This window comes from Mustela erminea, chromosome 18 (assembly GCF_009829155.1).
Source record: "Mustela erminea isolate mMusErm1 chromosome 18, mMusErm1.Pri, whole genome shotgun sequence".
Lineage (NCBI taxonomy): Eukaryota > Metazoa > Chordata > Mammalia > Carnivora > Mustelidae > Mustela > Mustela erminea.
Genome location: NC_045631.1, coordinates 831158 through 854588, shown reverse-complemented (window position 1 = coordinate 854588; position 23431 = coordinate 831158). Strand labels below are relative to the sequence as shown.

At 63.2% G+C, this 23431-nt stretch overlaps 3 protein-coding genes across 5 annotated transcripts in view; 1 reads left to right on the top strand and 2 right to left on the bottom strand.

Annotated features, from left to right (window-relative positions):
* Positions 1 to 299: 299 nt before the first annotated feature.
* On the bottom strand, positions 300 to 10318 carry AIPL1 (aryl hydrocarbon receptor interacting protein like 1). The gene is made up of 8 exons (XM_032322295.1): positions 9954 to 10318; positions 9193 to 9200; positions 7816 to 7973; positions 7085 to 7264; positions 2336 to 2524; positions 1522 to 1698; positions 1270 to 1411; positions 300 to 617 (listed from the first exon to the last, which is right to left on the bottom strand). Exons 1-8 carry the CDS (start codon positions 10313 to 10315, stop codon positions 415 to 417), a joined length of 1419 nt encoding a protein of 472 aa, XP_032178186.1. The 5' UTR covers positions 10316 to 10318; the 3' UTR covers positions 300 to 414.
* Positions 10319 to 11886: 1568 nt separating this feature from the next.
* PIMREG (PICALM interacting mitotic regulator) lies at positions 11887 to 16280 on the top strand. 2 transcript variants are annotated; one of them, XM_032322355.1, is made up of 5 exons: positions 11887 to 12066; positions 12577 to 12905; positions 14042 to 14301; positions 14757 to 14852; positions 15477 to 16280. In XM_032322355.1, exons 2-5 carry the CDS (start codon positions 12612 to 12614, stop codon positions 15541 to 15543), a joined length of 717 nt encoding a protein of 238 aa, XP_032178246.1. In that variant the 5' UTR covers positions 11887 to 12066; positions 12577 to 12611; the 3' UTR covers positions 15544 to 16280. The 2 variants fall into 2 exon arrangements, with proteins under 2 accessions (XP_032178246.1, XP_032178247.1); XM_032322356.1 differs by having other exon boundaries at positions 11890 to 12066; positions 15314 to 16280.
* A 163-nt stretch (positions 16281 to 16443) lies between these two features.
* The window catches only part of PITPNM3 (PITPNM family member 3), a 58783-nt gene continuing 51795 nt past the window's right edge, over positions 16444 to 23431 (bottom strand). Inside the window, exons 19-20 of one of the 2 annotated variants that reach the window (XM_032321660.1) lie at positions 21454 to 21582; positions 16444 to 20353 (exon numbers count right to left, since the gene is read on the bottom strand). In XM_032321660.1, the coding sequence (XP_032177551.1) occupies positions 20051 to 20353; positions 21454 to 21582 (432 nt within the window). In that variant the 3' untranslated portion in view covers positions 16444 to 20050. The remainder of the gene's footprint in view (positions 20354 to 21453; positions 21583 to 23431) is intronic. The other variant, XM_032321659.1, reaches the window with a different exon arrangement.

Here is a 23431-nt window from a genome sequence, read left to right as displayed (position 1 = left end):
GGGAACTGACACCTCCAGCCTCCTGGTGACACAAAAGAGGGGAAGGAGAAAGAAAACATCACAGTGTTCGCAGCCACTCCCGCCACCAGGAACAGCCTCATTCTGGTGGCCCTGGGCCCATGGATTGGGGACCACGGAGGAAGAACCACGACCACAGTGCCACATGGGGCCTGTGGGGAAACTTACTTACACTGTTTATTGTTTTTTCCATTTTAGTCAGGCCTCGGACAAAGCACAAAAAATGTAATTTTGACTACGGACAGAAGCCGGGTGTGGGGGCAGGATGGGGGACAGTAAAGTTCCAGTGGTTGTCCTGCCCAGAAGGGAGTGGCATGGACTTGAGAGAGCGTTCTAGAGGAAGTGTGCGCAGCTGCAGAAGTACCCAGGGGAGGCCGGGCAGGCCCACTCCGCACCCTAGCCCAGCATGTTCCGGCAGCGGAGCCGCTCTTCCTCCCGCTTCTCCTCCAGGCGGTTTTCCAAAAGCCTCAGCTCCCTGCGCACCGCCTTCCCCATGGACGGCTCCAGCTCCAGCACTTTCTGAAGGTCCGCCCTGGCCTCCGCCTCATTCCACACCTCCGCGTGAGCCCGGGCCCGCACGTAGTAGGCCTTCACGATCCCTGAGGGGAGGACAACACTGCACCTGCTGACCCCCTCCAGGCGCGACCTCACCGCTGACAAAACTCTTAACCTTAACAGGGATCCTTAACTTCTCTGTGCCCCTGGGGCCGCCTCCTCTGCTGTACATGTGGGTGACAGCAGCAAGAGCAGGTCCTACTCCCCTCCCTTGCAGGGACCCTGCCAGGCCCCAGAACTAACTCCAAACCGGAAACCTCCTACTCAGTCCCGTGGGCTCCCCACAAGGTATGGGCTCCAGACCCCCGTCCCCTCCCCCACGGGTTACTGGGGCACTGAAGGAGGTGAGGAGCACAGGGAGCCCAGCCCCCTGCGCACAGCAGGAGAGCGATGTCTCAGCGCACCCGCAGTCACTCCACCCTGCACGACCGTCCCCCCGCACCTCGCTCGCAAACACCTGCTCCCCAGCAGCGGCACCAGCTGCGGAGGCACCAGCGTGCAGGCCTGCTGCCTGCGAGTCCCGGTGGCTGCGAGTGAGCACCAAGGCCTCCCTCAGCCCGCCCCGCCCCGCCCCGCCCCGCGCACCTGCTGGCCCTGCCCGTTCCGCCCTGCACCTGCCACCCTGCCCTACGCACCTGACATCCCTGCCCGCCCGGCCCCGCACCTGTCGGCCCGCCCCGCCCCACGCCGCCACACCTGGGTGCAGCCGCAGGATGTCGCTCGTGTGCTCCAGCACCTCGTAGTATTCCTCCTTCTTGAGCAGACACTGGCAGTAGTTGAGGATCAGGGTGTTGACCATCTTCTCCAGCTTCAGCCACTGCACCTCCCAGGGCTTCTCCTGCGCGCGGGGTGGGGGGGCGGGGGGCACCCCAGTCCGCCGTGAGTTGGGCCGCCTGCCCCCGCCCCTGCCACAGTCCCCCCGCCCCGGCCGCGCGGGCAGCTCCCCACCTTGGTCTGCAGGTTCCTCAGGCAGACGATGGCTTCCTGGTACTTGCTGGAGGCTTCGTCGTAGCGGCCCAGTTTGAAGAGCCGGTTCCCTTCTCCGTGGAGGATGGGCACTGCCTGCATCTTCTCCTGGTTGTTCAGGCTCCACGTCTCCCGCTGGTACTCGCTCGGGGCCTCCACCTGGCCGGACAGCACAGGGGGGTGAGGCGGGGACCGGGGGACCTGCGCCCCTGCAGCTGGGGACCCGCCTCTTCTGCCTTCTCTGCAAGCATGCTTGCTGGTCACATGCACGTGCATAGGGGACAGAAGACACCGGCTGAGCCCGCCCTAAATCAGCACCTTTATGCAAGCTACAGACAGACAGCCCTTGTCAACACTGGACTTCCAATATTCAGAAGGCGGTCTCCATACTCACTTGGCTAGAACAAGACACGTTATTGCCACCTGCTGGGAAATTGCCGTCATGAAAGTTCAGATCTACGAGGTCTAAAATAAACACCTTAGAGTAAGGCCCTTGTGCAGTGCACAAACCGCACAACTGTCCTAGCAAGGCCCGCAAAGGCCCTATTGTTGACACCATTCCCTTATTTGTTCACCCATGTAGCCGTCAGGCTGAACCTCATTCTTGGCCATAACCCAAGTCCTAACCCAGGCCAGACCCTCTCCCACCACCTCACAAATGCGGCAGTGGTTTAGAAGCCCTCTCATGCTCTAGAAAGAAGGCAGTGATGCCCGGGACCAGGGAGGGGAGGCTCCCCACACCGCGTGCTCTCTGAAGCTGGGACAGCCCTCTGCCCCTGCCGCTCCCAGAGCGCACCTGCAGCAGCTCTATCACGAAGATCAGAGGCTGTGGCTCCTTCTGTAGCTCGTCCAGGTCCTCATAGCCCAGCGTGTGGTAGGCGAACATGTTGGCGAGCCCACACGTGTGTACGTGCCACTCCGTGGGGTCCTTGCCCTCCGCCACCTGCCGCAGGCTCCGGGACAGGATGGGGTAGACCCCTGTGTGCTGGGGGGAAAGACAGCGGATGGCATCTGGCCTGCGTGCTCAGAGCCCCCGCTCTGAGTCCTGCTACAGCCTCACGGGCCTGGGGTTGTTGCTGCTGTTTGCCCCCAACAGGCCCCCGGAAGGACTGTGGTGCACTGTGTTCCAGGCCAAGCGCTCTCCCAGCTCCTTCTGTCAGCTCCTTCCACAGGCCCCAGCAAGGGAGGCCCCTATCCCCACTCCACAGGTGGGAGACTGTGAGGTATGAAGCCAGTTGGGAAAGGTCACCCAGCAATGAAACGACACAGACTGGGTTCACGCCCAGTTTCAGGGGGCACGCTCTCACCTTTCCTGGCCCTCGTGCTCAGCCCCCACCCATTTCTCTCCCGGGGAGACCTGAGCCCATGCGTTGGTGACCTGCAGGGAGGGAAGTGTGGGGAGGAGGGAAAGGCCCAGGCCACAGGGGCCCAAGGGCCGACCTGGCATCCCCAGGGGGCTGCTGATTAGCAGGGAGCCTGGGCACCTGTCTGAGCTCCAGCCCCCTTGGCCGCACCTGTGGACATGGAGCTGAGGGGAGTTAGAGGAGACACAGGGGTAGGCCCCGCTCGCCCCAGCCTCTCCCTGCACTGGGCACGGGGCTTGCCACCCTCAAGGAGGAGGAGGGATGAGAAAACCAGCCCCTTGAGCCTCAGCTGCCCCGCCTGTGAGCTGTCCCTGAGAGCCCCCCTCTGCTTGGAAAGTCCAGAAACGGCCCATCTCAGACACCCTCGTGGCAGCTCCAAGGACTGAAGGGACAGAAACAATTCAGCCTGTCCTCCGAGTCACCAGCGTGGGGGTGAAGGTCAGCCAGCCCAGCCCCCACCAGCCAGGATTAGCCCAGAATGCCCTGCTGAGGCTCCTTTGTGAGGAAGAAGGCCAGATGGTAGTTAATTCCCCTGGGATCAAGGCTGACCTAAGGCCCAGAGAGGCCCCAGGAGCAGCTGTTGCTCTAGGCAGCACCAGGTCCTGCATCCCAGCAAGTGCACTGAGCAACTGGGCCCCAGGGCCAGGTGGCTGCCTGGGCAGGACCTCCGGTAGAAACTCTGCCCCTTGACATGCATACCCTAGCACCAGCAGAGCCTCCCCCCACCAAGGGCAGCACTGTGGCTGGGGGTGCCGCCAGGAGCTGGAAAATATCCAGTTAGGAGGAGAAAGGCCTGAAGAGGATCCCCGAGTCCCGCGCCCAGCGGGGTGGCAGCTCCTGGGAGGGAGGGAGCAAGGAAGATAGGAGTCCCAGGTCTGTGCCAGTCTTGAGGACAGCTTGCCTGGCTGGGGACCGCAGACCAGCCAGAGCCACACGTGGGGCTCCGTGGAGCTCACCTCTGGCCCTGGGGACCAAGACCGTGCCTGTGACGGAGGCAGGGGACCCTGGGACCCCCACACCGAGTCTCCTGCCTATGGATCTGTCGCTATAGGAGAGCCCGCAAACTCTGGGCCATGGGCCATACTCAGCGCGCAGACTGGTTTTGTCTGATCACTCACCTTGCGGAGCTGTTATCAACTAGTTAACCAACATTCAAATATCGGGGGCGCTCACCAGGCGACCATCCAGGCGGAGCTGAGGACCAGCTGCCCCTTTGGATGAGGCAGACGATCCGTAGACAGCCAGAGCTCCGGGCCCCTCGTGGAATTTTAGTTTGCAACCCGTGGCCTCACGGTCCTGGGCACCGGCATAAAAATCCCACATGGAGACCAACGTCCTGCCTGGGGGCAGGGCAGAAGCTCCCAGCCCCAGAGCGGCCCTGCCTCCCTCCCTAGGGGCAGGGGAGGGAGAGAGGGGGCCTCTTCCTCTTCAGACTGATGCAGAGAGGACTGGCCAGGGGGAGGGTCTGCAGGGAGTGACAAGCAATGCTGCTGGGGGGAAGGCCAGTCCCTCCTAGTATGATCATTCCACTGACGGCTGCCTGTGTCTTTCCAAAACTTGGATTCTTAAATGGACAGGAGCCTCTGGAGGGGAAAGGGGCCAACCTAATTAAGCCTGCCAAACCTTTTTGCACTTCCTGGCCTGGATGCCACCTGCTCTCTACACGCAGACCTGGTGAACTCCTATTCATCCTTCAATACCCAGTTCAAGGTCATCTTGGAGACTTTCCCCCAAGACCGTAAAGCACTAGTTGCCCATCTCCCGGGCCCTGAAGCAGTCTGCCTTCCCTTAATCATGTCATGGGGCTGGCTGCCCCGTATCGAGAGAGTTCAAGTATGTGTTCTTCCTCCAAGAACTGAGGTTCCTTCAGGGAAGCACTTAGTGTTTCGTTCCTAACACACAGCAGAGTCCAAATCTGGTCCCCAGTGAATGTTTTCAGATAGATTGGCAGCCGGGCACACGCACGATGGGTGGGTGCTCAGCAAGATGGGTGACACGGCCAAGACAACACATCCATCGGCCAGCCCAGGCTTCCTTGGCAGCCCTCCATGCACTCAGCCCTCCCGCGTGGTGACCATGCATCCTGCGGGGGCAGGGCCTTGCTGGTGGCCAGGCCTCGCCTACCGGGCCGCGGCATGATGGCCGGCATGACCGGTGCACGTGGGTCTAAAAGCTACAGAGCATCCGCACCGAGCAAAGCCGATGGATATTAAACCATCTGAAGCCGTGAGGAAGCCCATTTTCTGAAGACCCAGGCAGTTAAGAATAAAACGCCTTGACCAGCTTTCTAAGCACCAGGACCAAGACCAGCAGAGGCACCGGTGGGCAGAGTCCTTGTCTGCCCCGTGAGCCAAGAAATGAGGGACGAGGCGGTGGGTGCCCCTAGTGGCAGAGGCGGCTCTGCAGCCTGACTCGTGCTGTGACCTGCAGACCCTGCCACGAGCAGGGAGGGGACCGACTGGGGACCCCACCCCGACCCTGAGCAAGTCACTCCCCGTCTCTGCCCCTGTGCCTCCTCATCAGCATCTAAAATTCTGTCAGCACTCCTCCATTACGACTTGTCCGAGCAGCCACCACGTCCCGTAGTGCCCCCAACCGGCCCCCGGCACCGGGTTTCCCTTAGAGATGAGTGACACAGAGTGTCCCAGGGAGAAAGGGCTTCCCCGGGGCCACAGAGCTCAAACTCAGATCTCAATCTCTCTCTCTCTCCCAAATTGCTCCTTCAGCGGCCCCGAAGACATGATGGGTCGGAGCGGCCGCCATCAAGGGCTGGTGCGCCGGTTGGGTGAAAGACAAGGGGGAGCCCGGCAATGGCTGGGTCAGGCCCGCGACGTCTGAGCCGGTCGGCCGATCACGGTGAGAAGAGACTCCCAGCGCGAGAGGCCAGTGGACCGGGCGGGCGCCCAGTGGGAAGCTGGCAGAACAATTTCTAGAAACTGTGGGGACAGAGGAACACGGAAGACGGTCCCATGGAAATCCACCAGCTTTCTAGAATGTGGGGAGCCCCTGTGCACGGACTGTGTTTGGGTCGAGATTGGAATAAGCCGGCCACTAAGCTAGAGAAATGTGGACAGTACCAGAGACCATCGGCCTGAAGGAATTACGGGGGTTTTCAAAAGACGTAATAATGACACTGAGGTAATGTTACTTTAATGCCCTTTTTACAGATAAGAGAGTTGTCTTTGCAGCTCTAATGTAGGGAGTCTGGAGCGTGGTTTAGCTGTGTGGGATGAGGGAGAGTAGGTGGGGGGGATGAGGCAAGCCTGGCTGGGGTCCAGTGGGGGCTGGTGTGGGGGATGGGCTTGGGGACGTCTCTGGGCTTTCTGTCGATTTTTGTATATGCTTGAAAGTTTCCATAAGAAATGTTTGCTTAGGGGCGCCTGGGTGGCTCAGTGGGTTAAAGCCTCTGCCTTCAGCTCAGGTCATGATCCCAGGGTCTTGGGATCAAGCCCCAGATTGGGCTCTCTGCTCAGCAGGGAGCCTGCTTCCCCCTACCCCTGCCTGCCTCTCTGCCTGCTTGTGATATCTCTCTCTCTCTCTCTCTGTCAAATAAATAAATAAAATCTTTAAAAAGGAAAGAAAGAAATGTTTGTTTAAACATCCGTGAGTCTTGGGGGCGCCTGGATGGCTCTGTGGGTTGGGCGCCTGCCTTCAGCTCAGGTCATGGTCCCAGGGTGCTGGGCTCAAGCCCCATGTGGGGCTCCCTGCTCAGTGGGGAGTCTGCTTCTCCCTCTCCCACTGCTGTTCCTCCTGCTTGTGCTCTCTGGCTGTGTCTCTCTCAAACGAATAAATAAAAAATCTTTTAAAAAAAAGTGAGTCTTGCCATTTCTATCTGGGCTACAGAACAAGGAGGCGATCCCAGGAGGGTCACAGACTTGAGAGTAATTTTACATGGCTCGCGGGCACAGGCAGAAGGGCAGGAAAGTGACCAGTGACCAAAAGTCCCCAGGACCCAGTAACCGTGTGTGGGGCGCCGTCCTGGTGCCCTATCCCACCCCGCCCCCCAGGCGACCACACCACCGACGGCCACTCTGGGGGCTTGTGGTCTGGGGTGACCCTCCTCCGTGGGCTCAGAGGCAGAGGAAGGGATGCAGGGTTTCGTTTTCACCCCACTTTGCCCCGCAGAACGGGGACGAGGCTGCTGGAGGCGCGGACCGCACGGGCGGGTGTGGGCTACTCACGATGGCGTCACACCAGAACTCGGCCACCTCGCCGACCCGCATGGACGTCAGCAGCACTTCCCAGACCTCCAGCTTGAACATGTTCCCGATGATGATGTGCATGGGGTGGCCCACACGCTTGCTGTCGTCAATCACTGTCCGGTCCTCGTCGCATTTCGTGGTGCGGAAATGGAAGATCACCTGGTCGGCAGGAGGGGACCCTGGTCTCAGACAAATCTCCCACCGTCACTCGCGGGGCTATCCTCTGGGCTCAGCACACCGCACCCCATCCAGAGGCCGGGACCCCACAGCGACCCTGTGCTGCCTGCCCTAACCCCCGCGCCAAGGGCTCCGAGCCACTGGCTATCCCGCTACCTAGCAGCTGTGCGGGACCTCAGAGCTCAGCTTACAGAAGCCCTAGATCTGAGGCCACAGACCCCGCCACTCCGTCATCCAGGGAAGCCCACCAGACATTTGGGGACAACACTGTGAACCCTGAGGGCTCCACTCTACACTGAGCATCAGAAAACTCCCAAAGCCCTTTCCCCAGCCCATGCCAGAGTTTAATTTGCCAGCATCACAGACGTCCGGTGAGTGGGCGCCGTTTCTGAGCTTCCCAGGTGCTCGGGGCTGATAATCCTGGGAAGGGCCCTCCTCGCCCTGCTTTGGCAGAGCGGAAAGAGGCACAGCGGGAATGCAGAAGGCGGCAGTCAGGGAGCCCCTTCTGGTGCCAGGAGACCAGGTCCACTCACCCGGGACCCCGTGATGAAGTTTGGGAGCTCCCCGGTCCCTCCGTGTAGGATGGTTTTCTTGACCCCCTCCACGTTCAGGAGCAGAGCGGCCTCCATGGCTCCCGGGCTCAGGCTCAGTAATCTCCCAGGAGGAAGACACCCAGACCTGGGGATTGACCCTGACCCCGGGGCAGGTGTGAGCCAGGAGTAAGCCGGGCAGGCAGTGCCTCCTCCCTACTCCGCAGGGGGAGGTGAGGCCCCCACCGGCCAGCCACCAAGGGTTTTCTCCCATCCCAAGAAGAAAGAAAGAGGCCAGAAAGATCTCAGAGAAGATGGGGAGGGGTGTAGCAGGAGAGAGGCCTCAGCCCAGCAAAGGGGAACAGGAGGGGAGCCTGAAGCCCCCTCCACGTCCTGGTGTCCATGCCAAGGTCCTGTGGTCTCTACAGTCCCTGCCTTCCCTCTTTCCTGTTTCTTCCTCCTCTCCCCCCAAACACTGTGCAGGAGAGGATGTGATGCATGGTGGGGGTGGGGGAGCAGGTTTCTGGCTTGGGGGCTTCTAAAACCAGGTGAGAGAAAGGACAAGTTTGGGGAAAGTTAAGGGTGTCCCCCAGCCCCGCTGTAGCCCCCACTCCAGGTTCTGAATATGGGGAGCAGGGCTCTCTCTCTCAGGGTGGAGGGTCTCATCCCTCACCCCTGTGCTCGGGGACCCCTGCAGAGTTCAGTCTCTGCACCTGGGATCCTGCTCGGGAATCAAAGGGACAGGTGGCCTGAAGGCGTGGTATTTGGCGCCACCTTGTGGTCAATGGGAGCTCGGGTTCCCAGGGTCCTTCCTTTCTGTGACCCCAGCGGGAAGGGACACTGGATTATCAGGAGCCACATAGAGCCCCTGACAACACTTCTCATTTCCTGACCTGTGGCCTTGGGTATCTGCCACCCTCCTTAACTCCACCTGCCCTGCCAAAATGGGGAGATCCACCTCTCCAGCCCCCCCCCAAAGTCTCCCACAAAGAGCCACTGACATAGAGGCCAAGCCTGAGCCCCTAAGCCCAGACCGGGGCGGGCGGATCAGACCCCTAGGCCCCTCCCAGGGTGCTCAGACCCCCTAGGGCTCCCGTCTGGCCCTCTCTGGGAGCAGGGGTCCGTCTGGCCCTCTCTGGGAGCAGGGGTCCGTCTGGCCCTCTCTGGGAGCAGGGGTCCGTCTGGCCCTCTCTGGGAGCAGGGGTCCGTCTGGCCCTCTCTGGGAGCAGGGGTCCGTCTGGCCCTCTCTGGGAGCAGGGGTCCGTCTGGCCCTCTCTGGGAGCAGGGGTCCTGGGGTCCTTCTCTGTCCACACAGCCATGCAGAGGGGTCTGAACGCACAGGAAGCAAGACGGATGCTTAGAGGGAAATAACGCGATTACCATGGACACTGCGGGAGGGAGAGAGGGAGAGAGGACCCAGGAGTGGAGGGCTGCTTCCGGGGTCCCGGCAGTGCTGGCTGCTCCCCCACAGCGGCGGCATGGCTGTTGGCTCTGTCTGTGTTCATCGTGCTGGACTCCCTGCCGGGGACGGCTGGCTTCTCACTGTTACCCGTGATCGGTCGCTCGGCTCCGGAGGGCAGAGAGGCACAGAGTTGGGGTGTGGGTGCTGGGGTAGAAGGCATAGATCTGAGCCCCGGGTGCAGAGGAGCAGGAGTGGGGTTTGGGGGTGTTTGTTGAAGCCGAGACCAGAAGAAGGACGTGCTCAGGCCACAGCGCCCCGACAGGCCCCCAGCCACGGTTAGCCCCAGACTAACCTCCTAATGGATTTTGGGAAAAGGCAACCCTAATAACCCCACCCCTCTTAAAACCCATCAAAGGATCTCTGCTCCCCTCAGGACATGCCCCAGCCTCTCCCCACCCACCCACCCACCCCAGGCCAGTGGAGCCACCCCCTGCCCCTGGCCACCCGGCCCCAGGGTGGTAGGCCCTCAGTCCGCCAGCCACCTTCCTTGGTCCTGGAAATGAGCGGTGCCGGGTCCCCGACACTGCCCTTGGCAGGCCCCGGCTGAGGAAAGCCTCGCCACCCTACTCCGCCCTGCATCTTGTCCCCGAGCTCCTCTGCTAAACCGCAGCGTGCTGAGGGAGTCTACCCAGCCCCTGCTCACGTGGGGTTCCCCACACCCCTTCGCCGCCTTCCTCACCCCAAGGACGCCTCCCTTGCAGCATCTGGCCCAGCGTAGGTCTGCTTCTTCCAGCACCGGCCATTCCAGGGGGTCGTGGGAACTAGCAGGAAATTCTGCTGTTGGCCAGGGCGTCCCCCAGGACGGGGCAGGGCTGGGGCCCCTCCTCCTCCTCCGTCCTCCTTGGCAACAGAGGCACAGGTGGGGCTGGACCCCAGAAAGCCCCTGCCTAGGAATGACTTTGCCCCCGACCCTGCCACCGCTCCGCTGGGAGGCAGCCCCCGCAGGCATACAATTCCTCCCTCGCCTGGCCGGCTCTGCTCCCGGCAAGGGAGGAGTCTCTCATTCAGAAAAAGACGTTTCCTCCTCCTCCTCCCCCTCATTGTCAAAGACTCTGCCGTCCTTTCCCCTGGGCTGGCGGGGATGGGGACGTTCTGAGGGAGGGGATGCAAAGCCCCACATGGGCAGGGGGGCCTGGCCAAACATCCCTCCATTCACGTCTGACCCTGAGGAAGTCCTGTGATCAAAGATTGGGCATTTGGGATGCAAAGCCGGACACCCAACTTTTCGGTTCCTGCTGACTCTGTGCTCCTGTGTCCGGCCAGACACTTCAGCCTCGGAAATCTGTGCTGTCATCCAAATGCGAGTAAAAATAGCTCCTCCTTGGGCGGCAGGGCAGGAAGCACACTTGGCCCGGGTCAGGGCTGGGCCAGCGCGGACTGTCCTCTGACGGCCGGACACAGAAGGGAGCAGCCCAGCCAAGCTGAGACTGTTTTCCTTCAGTGACTCCCTCCCACACCCAGCTTAGTTTTCCAGAGAATAAGGGCACTCGCCTTCCCCCTCCTGTGTCCTTGGGGAAAGGCTGGAATCCAATCCCCTAATGCCATCCACACGCCTGTCCCCAACAGGCCACAGCTCAGCCTCCACGTGGGGAAGGCAGGGACAGGAAGAGCCGTGGTCAGACAATGAAAAAGCAAAGCAGAACATCCCAGCCCACCGCTCAGAGTCCCACTCGTTTCCAGAAACTTGAGTCTCACACATCTGTGAGCTGGGTGTCTGACCGTGGGCACTGGCCCCTCGGTGCCAGGAGTCTCCCCCCACATGCTCAAATACGTTCTGGGCTCCCTTAGCTCATTCTGAAGGTCCCAGCTGTAAACGATGAGACCCGGGGGGCCTTCACTGTCATTTTCTTCGATTATTGTTTCTTCGGTTCATGGACGCCCTGTCTCTCCCCACAGGCTAGATCTGAGGAGCGGGCGCATGGACCCTGGTCCCCTGAGGGCCACTGGGGCCCACCTAACCTCGCCTGGCCTCAGTTTCCTCATTTAGTCCTAGGCTGCCCTGAGGGTCCAGCGAGGTTGTCACAGAAGGGCTGGGCGGGCACACCAGCACCTGTGGCGCGCAGCTCCCTCATCCCTCCATCCCCCACTGCGGGGAGAGAGGTTCCTGAGCCCCAGGCCTGGGAGACCCAGCTCTGTCGCGGCCCAGGGTCGAGACCGGCCAGAGATGGGGCGCGCTGCACGGCCCGGGACAGAGCTATGGAGTGGGGGGGTGAAGCTCGCAGCGAGGAAGCCTGGTGGGGGGGACGCGGTCTGGCCCCGGGGTCGCGGGAAAGAGGGAGGGGCTTCTCAAAGGACGAGTTTTGGAGCTTGTGCGGTTGCAGGGGTTGGGGGAGGACTCGCCCTGAGGGGGACTGGACTGGAGGAGGGCGGGGGGGTGGGGGTACGCTGCTCTGGCCCCTCCTCCAGGATCTCCCAGGTCCAGAGTGCGGGGGCACGTTTGGGTAACACAGGGCAAGGGATGGAGACGGACACACCCACGCGGGAGCGGGCAGCCGCGAGCGCTCCGGGCAGACACCGCCCCCCCGCGGCCCCCAGACCGCGGAGACAAAGGGGCGGCCCCCGGCTGCGCCCCCTCCCGCGGGAACCGGGCGGCCAGCCAATCGGAGGGCAGCAGCCCCGCCGCGAGCGCGGGGTCCAATTGGATCCCGGGCGCGGCCGCGCTGCGCGGACGCAGCCAGTCAGCGGCGAGGACGGGCCGAGGGCGGACCCGCGCGGAGATTCAAACCGGCGGGGTGGGCGCGGAGCGGCCGGCGGGGCGTGCGGGGGGTGCGGGGGGCGCGGGGGGCTGTCGGGTGAGTGCGGCCCGGGGCTCGGCGGCGCTTCCGTTCCCACGGGACCGGACCGGGCGGGGGGATCCAGGCAGGACGGGCGCGCATGCAGGGCCGTCGGGGGCTGCGAGACGCAGACCGGGGGGGGGGGGGGGGGGGGGGGGGGGAGTGGCTGCGCGGCTGGAGCGCCCCGGGCCCCCGCGAGCTTGCCAAAGGGCGTCGGACGCGGCTGCGGCGCAGGGAGGTCGGCGAGGGCCGGTCCTGCCTCCCCGCTTGCGGCGGAGAGCCGAAAGGAGGCTGGATGGAAGAGGGGTGCTGTGGACAGTGGCAGGCAGGGACCGCAGGACGGGCGGAGCGGCCTGCCCATCCTCCGGCCCTCCTCTGCGCCTCTGACCTCTCTTCCAGGACGCACCCTCCTTCCCGCTCCCACAGCTGCCAGGGGCCTCCACACCCAGCCCCAGCTGCCTTGTGTCCATGGGGCCCCGGGAGGGTAAGGGGGCTGCCGTGCTGACCTCCCTTTTGACCTCCCCCCAGGATCTGGTGGGCTGAACAATCTCTTGGCCAGGCAGATGGCTTCCAAGTGGCCGGGCGTGGGGACCTCAGTGCGCCGGACACCGCTCCAGGACCAGGAACAGCTGGAGGAGGAGGACGGGCCACGGCCTGTGGCCGGCCATCCGGAGACCTCCGGCGGGACCCTGGGCTCCCTGTGCAGACACTTCCAGAGGAGGCTGCCGCTGAGAGCCGTCAGCCTCAACCTCGGGCCAGGGCCCTCCTGGAAACGCCTGGAAAGCCCCAGGCCAGGGCAGCAGGGCCTCCAGGCTGCGGCTCGCTCTGCTAAGAGCGCCCTGGGTGCCGTGTCCCAGGTAAGGCCGGCGGCATTACCTCTCCCTTAGCTCAGGCTTCTATGGCATCAGACAGCTGCCTCCAAGGGCCCCTATGAGGAGGCAGAGCCGATGAGGACAGGTGCGCAGTCCAGAGGAACCAAGCCCCACATTGGCAAGAGGCCAGAGCTGCATTGTGGTGGGGTGACAGGCAAGGGCGTAATGGGGGACACCAAACAGGAAGCTTCTGGAGGTGACCACAGAACCACCCAGGAGAGGGGCAGCAGGAGGGCAAGCAACATAGTGTGAGTCCCTCTCCAGAGCTGGGGGGAAGCTTGGGTGTGGCCAGAGGGTGGAGAGCAAGGATGGGAACACATCCTTGGAAACAAGGATGTGTTCCTTGGGACACATTTTTGGGTCCCAATGAGGGACCCAAAATGAGGGAAGGTGTCACCCAGGAGGGACAGAAGCCGTGAGGATGGACCCACCCCCAAGGAGAGAATGGGGCCGGACCTCTCCTTGGGGTCTGACTGGGGACCCGAAATCCCCAGACCTTCCACTGAGAGGTTCTGAGCCAAGTGTAAGTCTGGTCTGTAGGAGCCCCAGCACGGATTTTTCCCCCGGGGCTTGGAGACACGAAATGAGATGATCAGCCCTCGGCCACACCACCTGCCATACGGAACTCGGGTCTTGTTCTGACCTCCGGCCTCTGGCTTTGCTGGGGCAGACGTTCTGGTGGAGAGGAGCCAGGCGGGTCCGAGAGACCCTGGAACTCGGGCTCGCTGCTGTAGGCAGTGAGGAGCCCCAGACGGCTTCCGAGCCCTTGGGTCCTGTCAGCTGGCCCAGAGAGGACTGCACCCGCGTGCAGCGTGAACTGCTGGGTGAGACCAGGGGCTGGTCCGCGGGGTGGGGGTGGCAGGCCCAGTCTCTGGGCTTTGTTGGAAGAGTCAGGGGCGTTACGGGTCCGGGAAGGGACTTGGGTCAATGTGGACTCACTCCCCATGGCTGCGGCAGATCGGGACCCATTTCCCAGGGGCTCGTCCACGCCCCTACCCCAGGCCCCTGAGCTGCTGGTGTCTGTGCCTGCTGGCAGGCCGCGGGGCGGGAGGTGCTGCCACGGCTCTCGGAGAGCGCCCCTTGGCGATGGCCAAGCTCACCTATCCCTGCACCCGCCACAGAGAATCCAGGAGTCCTGCCACAGTGGCACCAAGTGGCTGGTGGAGACCCAGGTGACAGCCAGGAGGAGGAGGAGGGGGGCACAGAAGGGCCCCCGGCTGTCCGGAGCTGCCCCTGCCTACGCGGCCCTGGACCCATGGGAGAGGGACGGTCCCCGGCTCTCTGCCCGTGGGGGCCCACGCACCTACCCCCTGCGGCGGTCCAGGAGGGAGGCTGCCCTCCGCAGCCCCTACTCCTCCACAGAGCCCCTCTGCTCCCCCAGGTAAGAGGGGCAGTGCTGGGGCCCCCCAACATGAGCTGAGCCCCCTCTTGTGGCTGCCAGGGGCACCTGGAGCTGCCAGCAGCCGCGTTCCGCACCCCCACCCCCTGCCAGCCGGAGGCCTCAGGAGGTCCTCCAGGCCCTCAGTTTCCCTATCCGTCAAGACAGGAGTCTCCCATGAGCCCGAAGCAAGTCCAGACGGCAGCTGGAGGCTGAGGCTCCGTTTCCATGGGGGCAACAGCAGGGCTGACCTGTCTGCAAGGTCACCTGCCCTTGACCTGGGCCTCGAGCCTCTGTTCTCTGCCAGGTGCTCTAAGCTGTGCCTGTGTCGCTCCTTGGGGGGAGGGTCTGGGACAAGGTGTTCCCAGCCCCCTGGACATCGCCCCGGTCCAGGGCAGCTCGGGAGGGGCTTGTTTCTGCTTTCCACGGGTCACCGGCTCGGCTTCTCCCTCTTTCAGTGAGTCTGACAGTGACCTAGAGCCTGTGGGAGCAGGACTTCAGCATCTCCAGCAGCTGTCCCAAGAGCTAGATGAGGCCATTGTGGCAGAAGAGAGGTGAGCCAGCATTTCTGGGGGACCTCTCTGCCCCTGGATCTATCCTGCTGTGTGACCCTGGCCTACCCCTGCCCCTTGCTGGAGCTCCCTCTGCTCATCTCTAACATGAGGGGGACAAAACACGTAAGGCCCTGGTGCCATGTTTGTCCATCACCTGGAACCCCCCCAGGCCAGGAAAGACCCACCCTTCCTCCAACATTCCCCATGGCTCCTCTCTCCTGCCTGCCCGTGGAATTGGGAAGAGCTCTGTGGCCACGGTGGCATTTCTGGTCTGTCTGCTCAGGGCCCAGGAGGCAAGTCTTGGATCTGCAGCTGCCCCAGCTTGGGGCCAGTCCCCCATTCATACAATGGCCATGATGAGCTCCTGGGTGGGGCCCAGCCAGCTCGGGTATGTGGCAGGAGGTCCCCTCCCGAGCCGGCGGCCCCATCGGCCTCTGTCCCTCCCGCCCTCCCATCTCCAGCGGCGACATGACGGACATGACCGTTTCTCTCATCCGTGACTGAGGACGTGCCTGCAGACTGCCTTCCTCCCAGACATCTTCCCTGGGCTCTCCTCCTCCTCCCCTTCTCCTCCTCACGCACAAACAAGTGCTCGAACAGAGCCTTTTCCGGAAAAACCCACAGAGCTGATGGGCCCAGCAGAGCCGGGAGTGTGCGAGGCTTCCCGCCTGCCTGGAGCCAGAGCCGCTGACCTCACAGACCACATCAGTAGCCGAGCATACCGGCCACCTTCCAGCTCCTGGTTCTGGGGGGATGACCATGGCGCCCATACTTCCCTGCTCTGAGCACAGAGGGGGCATGAAGGGAACTATGTATTGTGGGAAGCGAGCCACATCTGACCACCGTGCCCTCACGCCGGGATCCATGTGTCCCCCCGAGCTCCAGAGGATGGCCTGGGGCCACTGCTAACAAGGACCCAGGTGGAGGCTGCTGGAGGGGCCCCTGCTCCTGCCCTGGCCACATCTGATTCTGTCCTTGACTGCCCACCCCAGCCTGAGAGTCACGTGGGGAGAGGCTGGGGTGGTTCACTCACCTCCCCTTTTGGGCTTGGAAACTCACCCCACACTTCATGGCTGTGTCTACAATGGGAAGCCCGGGTAGCAGAGGTCCCGGGGGGCCCTGAGCTGTGTACCCAGAAGGCAGACCTTTGAGGAATCAGCCCCTGGACTGCCCAGTTCCAGGGACCCTGGCTCCCGTCCCCGTGCCAACCCCTCCCCCAAGCCCCGAGCCCCTGGGCCCACAGATCCCTATTTATCCCCAGCACAGGGTACCATGAGTGAGCAGGGAGGGGTAGCACTGGTCAGTGGCCATTTCTGCTGTCGGCAAATTATTTAAGAAATCTGCTTTGTCATTTTACTCAAAAAAAAAAAAACCTATCAGTTGACTTCTCTGGAGATAACGATGCTTTTTCATAATAAAGACTCTGCCTCTGTGACATCTGTTCTCTGTGTCGCACACGCACACCCCACTTGGGGCAGCGGGGCTGGGCTCCCCTCATCCTCCCCAGGCCAAGCCGCCGGCCCCCAGCTCGGGGGACGGGGAACGAGGAACAGAAAAGGTCCCCTCAGCTTTGCTCAGGACCAAGAACACCTTAAAGGCAAATCAGGTTTTTATTTCAGTGACAACATTCGAGAGTTAAAAACCAGCTCACATCAAAATCAAGACCAGTTTGTAAAAATCGTTGAACTCCATAGTGCTAGGCGTGGGTCTGGTTAGAAATCTGGTATTTTACATGTTCTCCAACGGATTTTGTACAAGGCAGCCATGAGGAGTGGGAGAAACCGTTGTCAGCACAGAACCATCCCGCACAGGTAACACTGAGGAACAGCCAGGCCACGGACAAGGTCAGACAGGCCACCCCCCGCGGAGTAAACAAATAGAAACGGATAGTGGGGTCCCAGGGTGGGGGTCCCCGTGAGCAGGCTGCTCCTGTCCTGCCCCTCCTTGGTGTCACCGGCCCCTCTTTGTCCCAGGGAGGGTGAGGTCAGATTCCACCTTCCCTCCGGGCCCCAAGAGCAGGACCGGGCCAGGCCTCACTGCTGCTCAGGGACCTGACCCTAGCTGTGATTTTTATAAAAGTTCCCCCAAGCCTAGAAGGAGAGAGGGAGAGAGGGGTGGTTTCTTTTGGCGGAGCCGAAGAGAATAGGTTTCCAGAGCACGTGGCACCCAAACCCCGGGCATCGGGCGGGACATTGGTTGTTTAAGGCGGGGTCAAGCCGCGAGGCTCCTCCGAGGTCTGGGCGCCCCTCCCGGGCAGGGCGGGAACAGAGGCTGGGGGGGGGGCGTCCAGGCAGAACCAGCGCCATCTCGGCACCTGCCACCACCAGCTCCGGTGTCTGACTTTCTTTTAAAAAAGGGCGCCGTACTCTGCCTGCAGGCCACGTCGGGGGCGCAGACTCGGCTCCCAGGTGGTAGGACGAGCGTCTCCCTGCTTCTGGGAGCCCACGCCCCGGCCACCCCCGGAACGCGGGGTCCACACCTGCTCTTCCCCGCCCCGCGCCCAGACAGGAGGCCATTCACCCGGACTCAGGAAGAGTCAGCTTCTTGAAACACGTGTTTTGTGGAGCCTCAGGGAGGAGTCGCGAGAACTTCTGAAGAAAACCCAGGATGCCCGAGAGCGGCCGGGCCGGGCGCACCGCGCGCCACCGGAAGGGAGAGGGCGGAGGAGGGCGTCAGGCAGCGCTGCGGCAAGGACAGCCCCCGGGTCAGGAAGAACAAACATGCCACAGGAAAGACGAGGAGCTTTGGTCAGGCGGGAAGAGGGGCGACCGGCCCCCCGGGAGCGGGCGCACCGGGAACTGGAAGGGTTCTCTGGAAAGCAGCCACACCGGGGTCGCGGAACGGCTCCGGGGAGAGGCAGGGCCCCCGTCCAGACAACAGCACCATGGGGTGCTTTGTTTCTCTCCGACTGGAGTGGACGGACGCTACAGAACAGGCCGCTGATCCATGGGGTGCGTGTGGGCTGCAGTCGCTGGGAAAGCGGGGGTGGGGGGCTCCCGCGCAGAACCCCACTGCGCCCAGCTTCAGCGTCGCCTGCGCGAGTCCTCCGAGCTCGGGACAGGAGGGGGTGGCCTTCTGCCCGGTCCCCGACCCCAGCTCCAGACCAGGCTGCGAAGCCCCGCTCACGGGATGCAGGTTCCCTGCGGGGTCCTGGCACGGTCTCTGTCTCCATCTCTCTGGCTTCCAGCCTGGGGGTGGCAAGGCAGAGAAGGCCGAGCTCCCCGGAAAGACCGTTATCACCCACATCAGTAGCTCGGCGAAGGGGACGCCCGCGGTGCGGCGTCGCATGTTCTGGAAACGGTGGAAGCGGCTGTGCGCGCGCGCTGCGGCCTCGCAGAGTGCCCCACGGATGGAATGTGGACGGAGGAGTGGCCCCCGCGGACCACCGGGCGGCAGGGCCAGAGCGGGAGCTGCCCGCAGGTGGGGCGGGCGGGGGAGGACACCCTGCAGGTGGGGCGCACGCATCTGCTGCGCTGGAAGAGAATCGCGTCCAGGAGCGCGCGGGATGGGAGATGGGAGCCCGGCCCCCTCCGGCCCCAGCAGAAGGCCTGCTTTGCCCCGCAATTCACAGGTCAGTGCCAGCTCTCCCCGCCAGCAGCCGCTGTCGGGGAGAACGCCGGCCATGCGGGAGCTGTAAGAGGTAGACGCCGAGCGGAAGCAACACGGGGCCCACGTGGGTGCCTGCGGCGGACACAGACGTCTAGGCTCCGGGGCAGCCCGGCAGGGGCGCAGCCCTGTCTGGAGGAGCTGAGCCAGCTCTGGGGCGGCCAGAGGGGGCCCCGAAGCAGGCCATGGCCGCCCAGGGGGACAGCAGCTGGGGTGCAGGAGACCCAGGCCCCCTGCAGGGGCTCGCATCAGGATGCCTTGGGCAGGCTCTGAGGGGCACCGCACTCTGGGAGCCAAGCCCTGCCAACCTCATGGGATGAGCCAGGAGGATGAGGGCACCAAACCCAGCGGAGTGGCAGGCGGAAGCAAAGAGAATACAACAGTTTGAGCCAAAATCACGTGAACCCCCAGAATGCCTGGGTCTCAGCTCTGTGCCCTCCAGGAGCCAAGAGTGAGAATCAGTCTGAGCAGAGGTGGGAAGGGCGAGTCAGATCACTGCCCTTGGGGCAATGTCCCTGTTCCTGGGACACATGGTTTGGGCAGCAGTGGAAAGCAAGCTACCCCGTGGTGCAGGGAGCCCTTCCCAGTTTCCCGTCCCCATCCCCCTCCCAGGGGCTTCCTGTGAACTGGTGAGGTGCTCCGTGCCCGCAAGGGGCCCCTAGAGCCCCCCTCAGGCTGCGTGCAGCTACACCAGGCTTTGTGTAGCTCCAAGGGCAAGACAGCCCAGGAATCAGAAACCCACACCAGTCTCAGCAGGGAGACCCACCCAATCCCATGTGGAAGGCAGGCCCAGAGAGGGCGAGCAGTGGGCTCCAGGTCTCACAGCCAGCCCAGCTGGGCCAGAGCTCATGGCTGAGCTCATGGCTGCAGCCTCATAGGGGAGGGCGCCAGGCAGGGCCCTGGGAAGAGGAATGACTGTCCTCATGGGCCACAGGAGAATGGTAACAATACCGAGGACAAGACGGGGACAATGGACAGCCGCAGGAGGACAGACCATCAGCACCAGACCCCGACCCCCCAAGGCCCTGGACAGACATTGCAAACACAGGAGGACCCAGGGGATATCCTCTCACTCCCAGAAAGTGGCCACTTGGCCCCAGGAAAGCCAGGAGGCCCAAGATGGTGACCCGGGATACGACAAGAAGGATGGCGCCAATGTCGCTCACCCCTCCAGCAGACAGCCAGAAAGCCGTGCCTGCCAAGGGCCACTGGTCCCCGGTCTGGGGGCTTCTCCCCTCCCTGCCCGGCACCTCCAAAGCCTTAGGAACCCAGCAGGATGGTCAACTCCGTCCAGCCCTCCTGCTCCAGGCAGGCCCACTCCCCAGGATCACACCCACACCAGCCCTGACCTGGGCTTGCGGTCACCGCACCGCACAGGGAGGCAGCTGGGGCTGCACACAGACCCTGGGATCTCCCCATTGTGGCCCGGGGAGCCCCCCCGGGCGCGGCAGGGTCCCTCCCCGCTCTTGTTGGACACTGCTGGACAGACACGGGAGGGAAAAAGCAGGAAAAGGCCCGTCTCCGGGAGCAGCAGCCCCTCCCAGCCCACGGGCAGCCGGCAGGGCCCCCCTGCTCTGCACACAGCCTGGCCTTCAGGGCACCGACTCGAACTTGGGGGGCCCACGTGCCCAGCTGAGCGCGGCCAGGGGCCGCTCATGGTCCTTGTCGGACTCGGGCTGGCTCTGCGCCCGCTCAGGCTTGGGGTTGGCGGGCGGGTCGGGCTGCTGCACGGACATGGTGCGGCGCAGGTGGTTCCGCTTGCGCAGGAACTCGGGCTGGGCGTGCAGGCCAAAGCTGCCCTTGCGCAGGACCATTCGCGAGTTGTTCTTCTTGGGGCGCGAGCGGTGGCCGGCCTCCAGCGCCGCCAGGTGCACAGCGTAGCCCTCGCTCAGAAACTGCAGGGGCGGGCGGGCGGGGGGGACAGGCGTCAGGCGGGAGGGGCCCCATGCTGCCCCCACCAGTGTGGCCCCTCACAGCCCTAGCATGGTCTCCAGCTTCCCCGTGGAGCCTGGCGGGAACAGGGAGCTCACCACTGCGCACAGCTCCCTGCCAGGCCTTGGATCTCTGAGCCCTTCCATCTGTACCCGTGGAGCGCACCAGACCTCTGGATTCTTGATCAGGGTCGGGGGGAGGTCCCCGTCCTTGTCACTTGCCACTGAATCCCCCAAATGCAAGGCTGTCCCATCACCCAGTCCCTACCCCACAAACCTCCATCAGGTCTTGGCCCCCACAGTGGCCTTCTTGCCCACCCCCGCACTGGGTCCTCAGACCCCAGCTCCCCAGACCAGCAGCAGCTGCAGGACCGTAGCAGGCAGAGTCTCCACCCCACCGGGCCTCCAGAGTCCGAATCTGCATGGGGCAAGCCCCAGGACAGGTGTGTGCATCCGAGCCAGAGAAGCCCGCCTCGGTTCCCCCTCTGGGCGGGGCACCGCCTCTAACCCGGGTCCCACCCTGGGGGCGCTGTCTCTGGCCCACATCTGCTGGTCGCCCTCACACCCTACGTTCCAGGGGATCATCACCTTCCCTTCAATCCCCTCCTCCTCCTGCTCTCAGTCCCTGGGAGGGCAGCACCTGCCTGCTGACCCACGCCAGGAAGAGGCTGTAAGCCAGGCCCTGCCCCCACCCCCAGAAGCTGGGGCTCCAGCTGTCACCCGCGACCTCTGCCGCCAGTGCTCCTCGGACCCCAGGCCTTTCCTGGACAAGTCCTTCAAACTCCCGAAAACCAACCCTGCCCCCGTCTTAGCTGTTCCTCCCTGGGGGGCTACCACCCCGTGCTCCTAGTCAGGCATTAGGCCTTTATGTTCCCTCTACCCCGCTGGACTGGATGAGGGGACACCTGAGTCCACCCCCTGCGCCCCACACGGTGCCTGGTCCAGGGCACGTACCCACTAGCGTGGGGGGGAACGAATGAAGGGCTACGGACCAGAGAGAAGCATTAGCCGCCTACGCTGCCCCCCGGCCCCTGTGCTCCCGCAGGCCCGCCCAGCAGCCCCACCTGGCACTGGGTCTGGTACTTCTTGGCCGGCCGGCCCACGATGAAGATCTGGGAGGGCGGCAACCCCAGCACGCTATAGACCGAGATGTCCTTGGTGGAGCCGTAGGCCGCGCTGATTCTGATGAAACACTGAAACACAGGCCCGGCCGCTTCACCCCACGAGCCCCTGCAGGAGCCGCCCGTCCCGCCCCGCCCTGCACCCCAGGCCAGCTGCAGAGGAAGTCGGGACCCCAGCGCCTGCGGACCCCACTGGACGGGGCGTCAGGGGGACGCGGGGGCCAGGACTGGAGGCCCGTGTTGTCTGGCCCCCGACCCACAACCTGTGCCGTCCACAGGAGCCCGGACTGCAGTGTCCACCGGCTCTGGGTCTGGCCACCCCTGGAGATGGCCACCCTCACACTGCTCGCTTTGAGCCCCCACTCTGGTCCCACCATCGCTGGGGACAGCCCACCGACTGCCTGGGCCTCTACCCTGCCTTCTTCAAGGACGGTGGCCTCTGGCACTAAACCCAGAATGGCTTCTCTGGGCTCTGAAGGTCCCATCCCCGTGGCGCGCCCGCTCCTTTCCTCCCAGTCACTCACAGCTTCAGCCCTCACGGGCCGGGGCCCCTTGTCCTCCCTCACACTGTCCCCAGAACTGCTCCAGGGTCCACCTTCTCACTTCTAGGGGCTCAGGGACCACGCGGTTCTGGTGCCACAGCCTCCTCCTGCTCCCCAGAAAAACTCTGCCCGAGTCCCACCTCCCACCCTGGCCACCACCAGCCCTGGGGAGGACTGTGCCCCAGCTGTGAACCAGCCAGGGGCTTCCTCCATGGGGAGGGACGCCCCGCCCAGTCCCACCCCTGCTCACACCGCACTTGCCAGCAGGGAGTACACCCCCACCCAACCAGCCCTGGGACCTGACCCTTCCCCTGCCAGAGTCCCCGACAGTCCCTGCCTTTCTCTCCAGCCCCACGGCCACCCCCTGGATTTGGGTCAGTCTCGCCCTTGTTGGCCTCCCCACCTCTCATTTGTCTGACCGTGCTGGGAACTTTCTGCAATGCTTCAGTCACTGCCGCTGCCCAGCTTTTGACCCTTCCATGGCTCCCCATTCCCCTCAGCAGAGTTTATGGTCAGCCTGGTTTGCAAGGTTTTCAAGGCCTTCCAACATTCAGGCTCCTGATGACCTTCAGGCCTCTGATGACCTCCAGGCCTCTGGTCCTGCTTGACCTGGGCCTGACCCTGTACACACGAGCCTGAGAACATCTCAGGCTTCTGTCTACCTCAGTGCCTTTGCACAGACTGTTTCTTCGGCAGACTCACATTCTCACTTCAGGACTCAGCTCAAAATGTGTCACCTCCCCAGCAAAGTCATGTCTGTCCTCCTTGCTGAGAGGCTTGTGCTCATGGTGGACCACGAGGCTGTCAGTTTACCTGTCTTTCTTCCTCTGGATCAGGGACTGGCAGACTTGGTTGTGAAAGCTCAGATAGTGTCGTAGGCTCTGCACACTTGCACCCAGCGTGAACACCGTGTAAGCAAGGGACACAGCCGGGCTTGACTACAACGGTGTTTACGGGCGCCGAAATCTGTGTTTCCCCGTCCTCGTCACATCATGAACCATGATCCCCCTTTGGATATCCCCCTAAACACTAAAAACTACAGAAACCATTCTTAGGTCCAGGCCCACAGACAAAGGCTGTGGGTACCCTGAGCCCTGGGTCGCTCTCCATCAGGGTCTCTCCAAGTACAGAACGGGCCCCGTGTGCTGTGTCTGATGCAGGAGGGGGAGGCAGAGCGTGCTCCTGTCTAAGGAGCTCCCCGAGGATGCTGTGCTGGGGCCTGAGTCCCACCACGAGGACCGCCCTGGCTCACGGTGCCGGAAGGACAGCAGAGCTCAGTGGCCCGACAGAGCAAAGTGGCCACTGAGATGTCCACTGAATGAGTAACCAGGCACGGAGACAAGAGTTCAGGCTTGGGGGCAGGAGATAAAGGTGGAAAC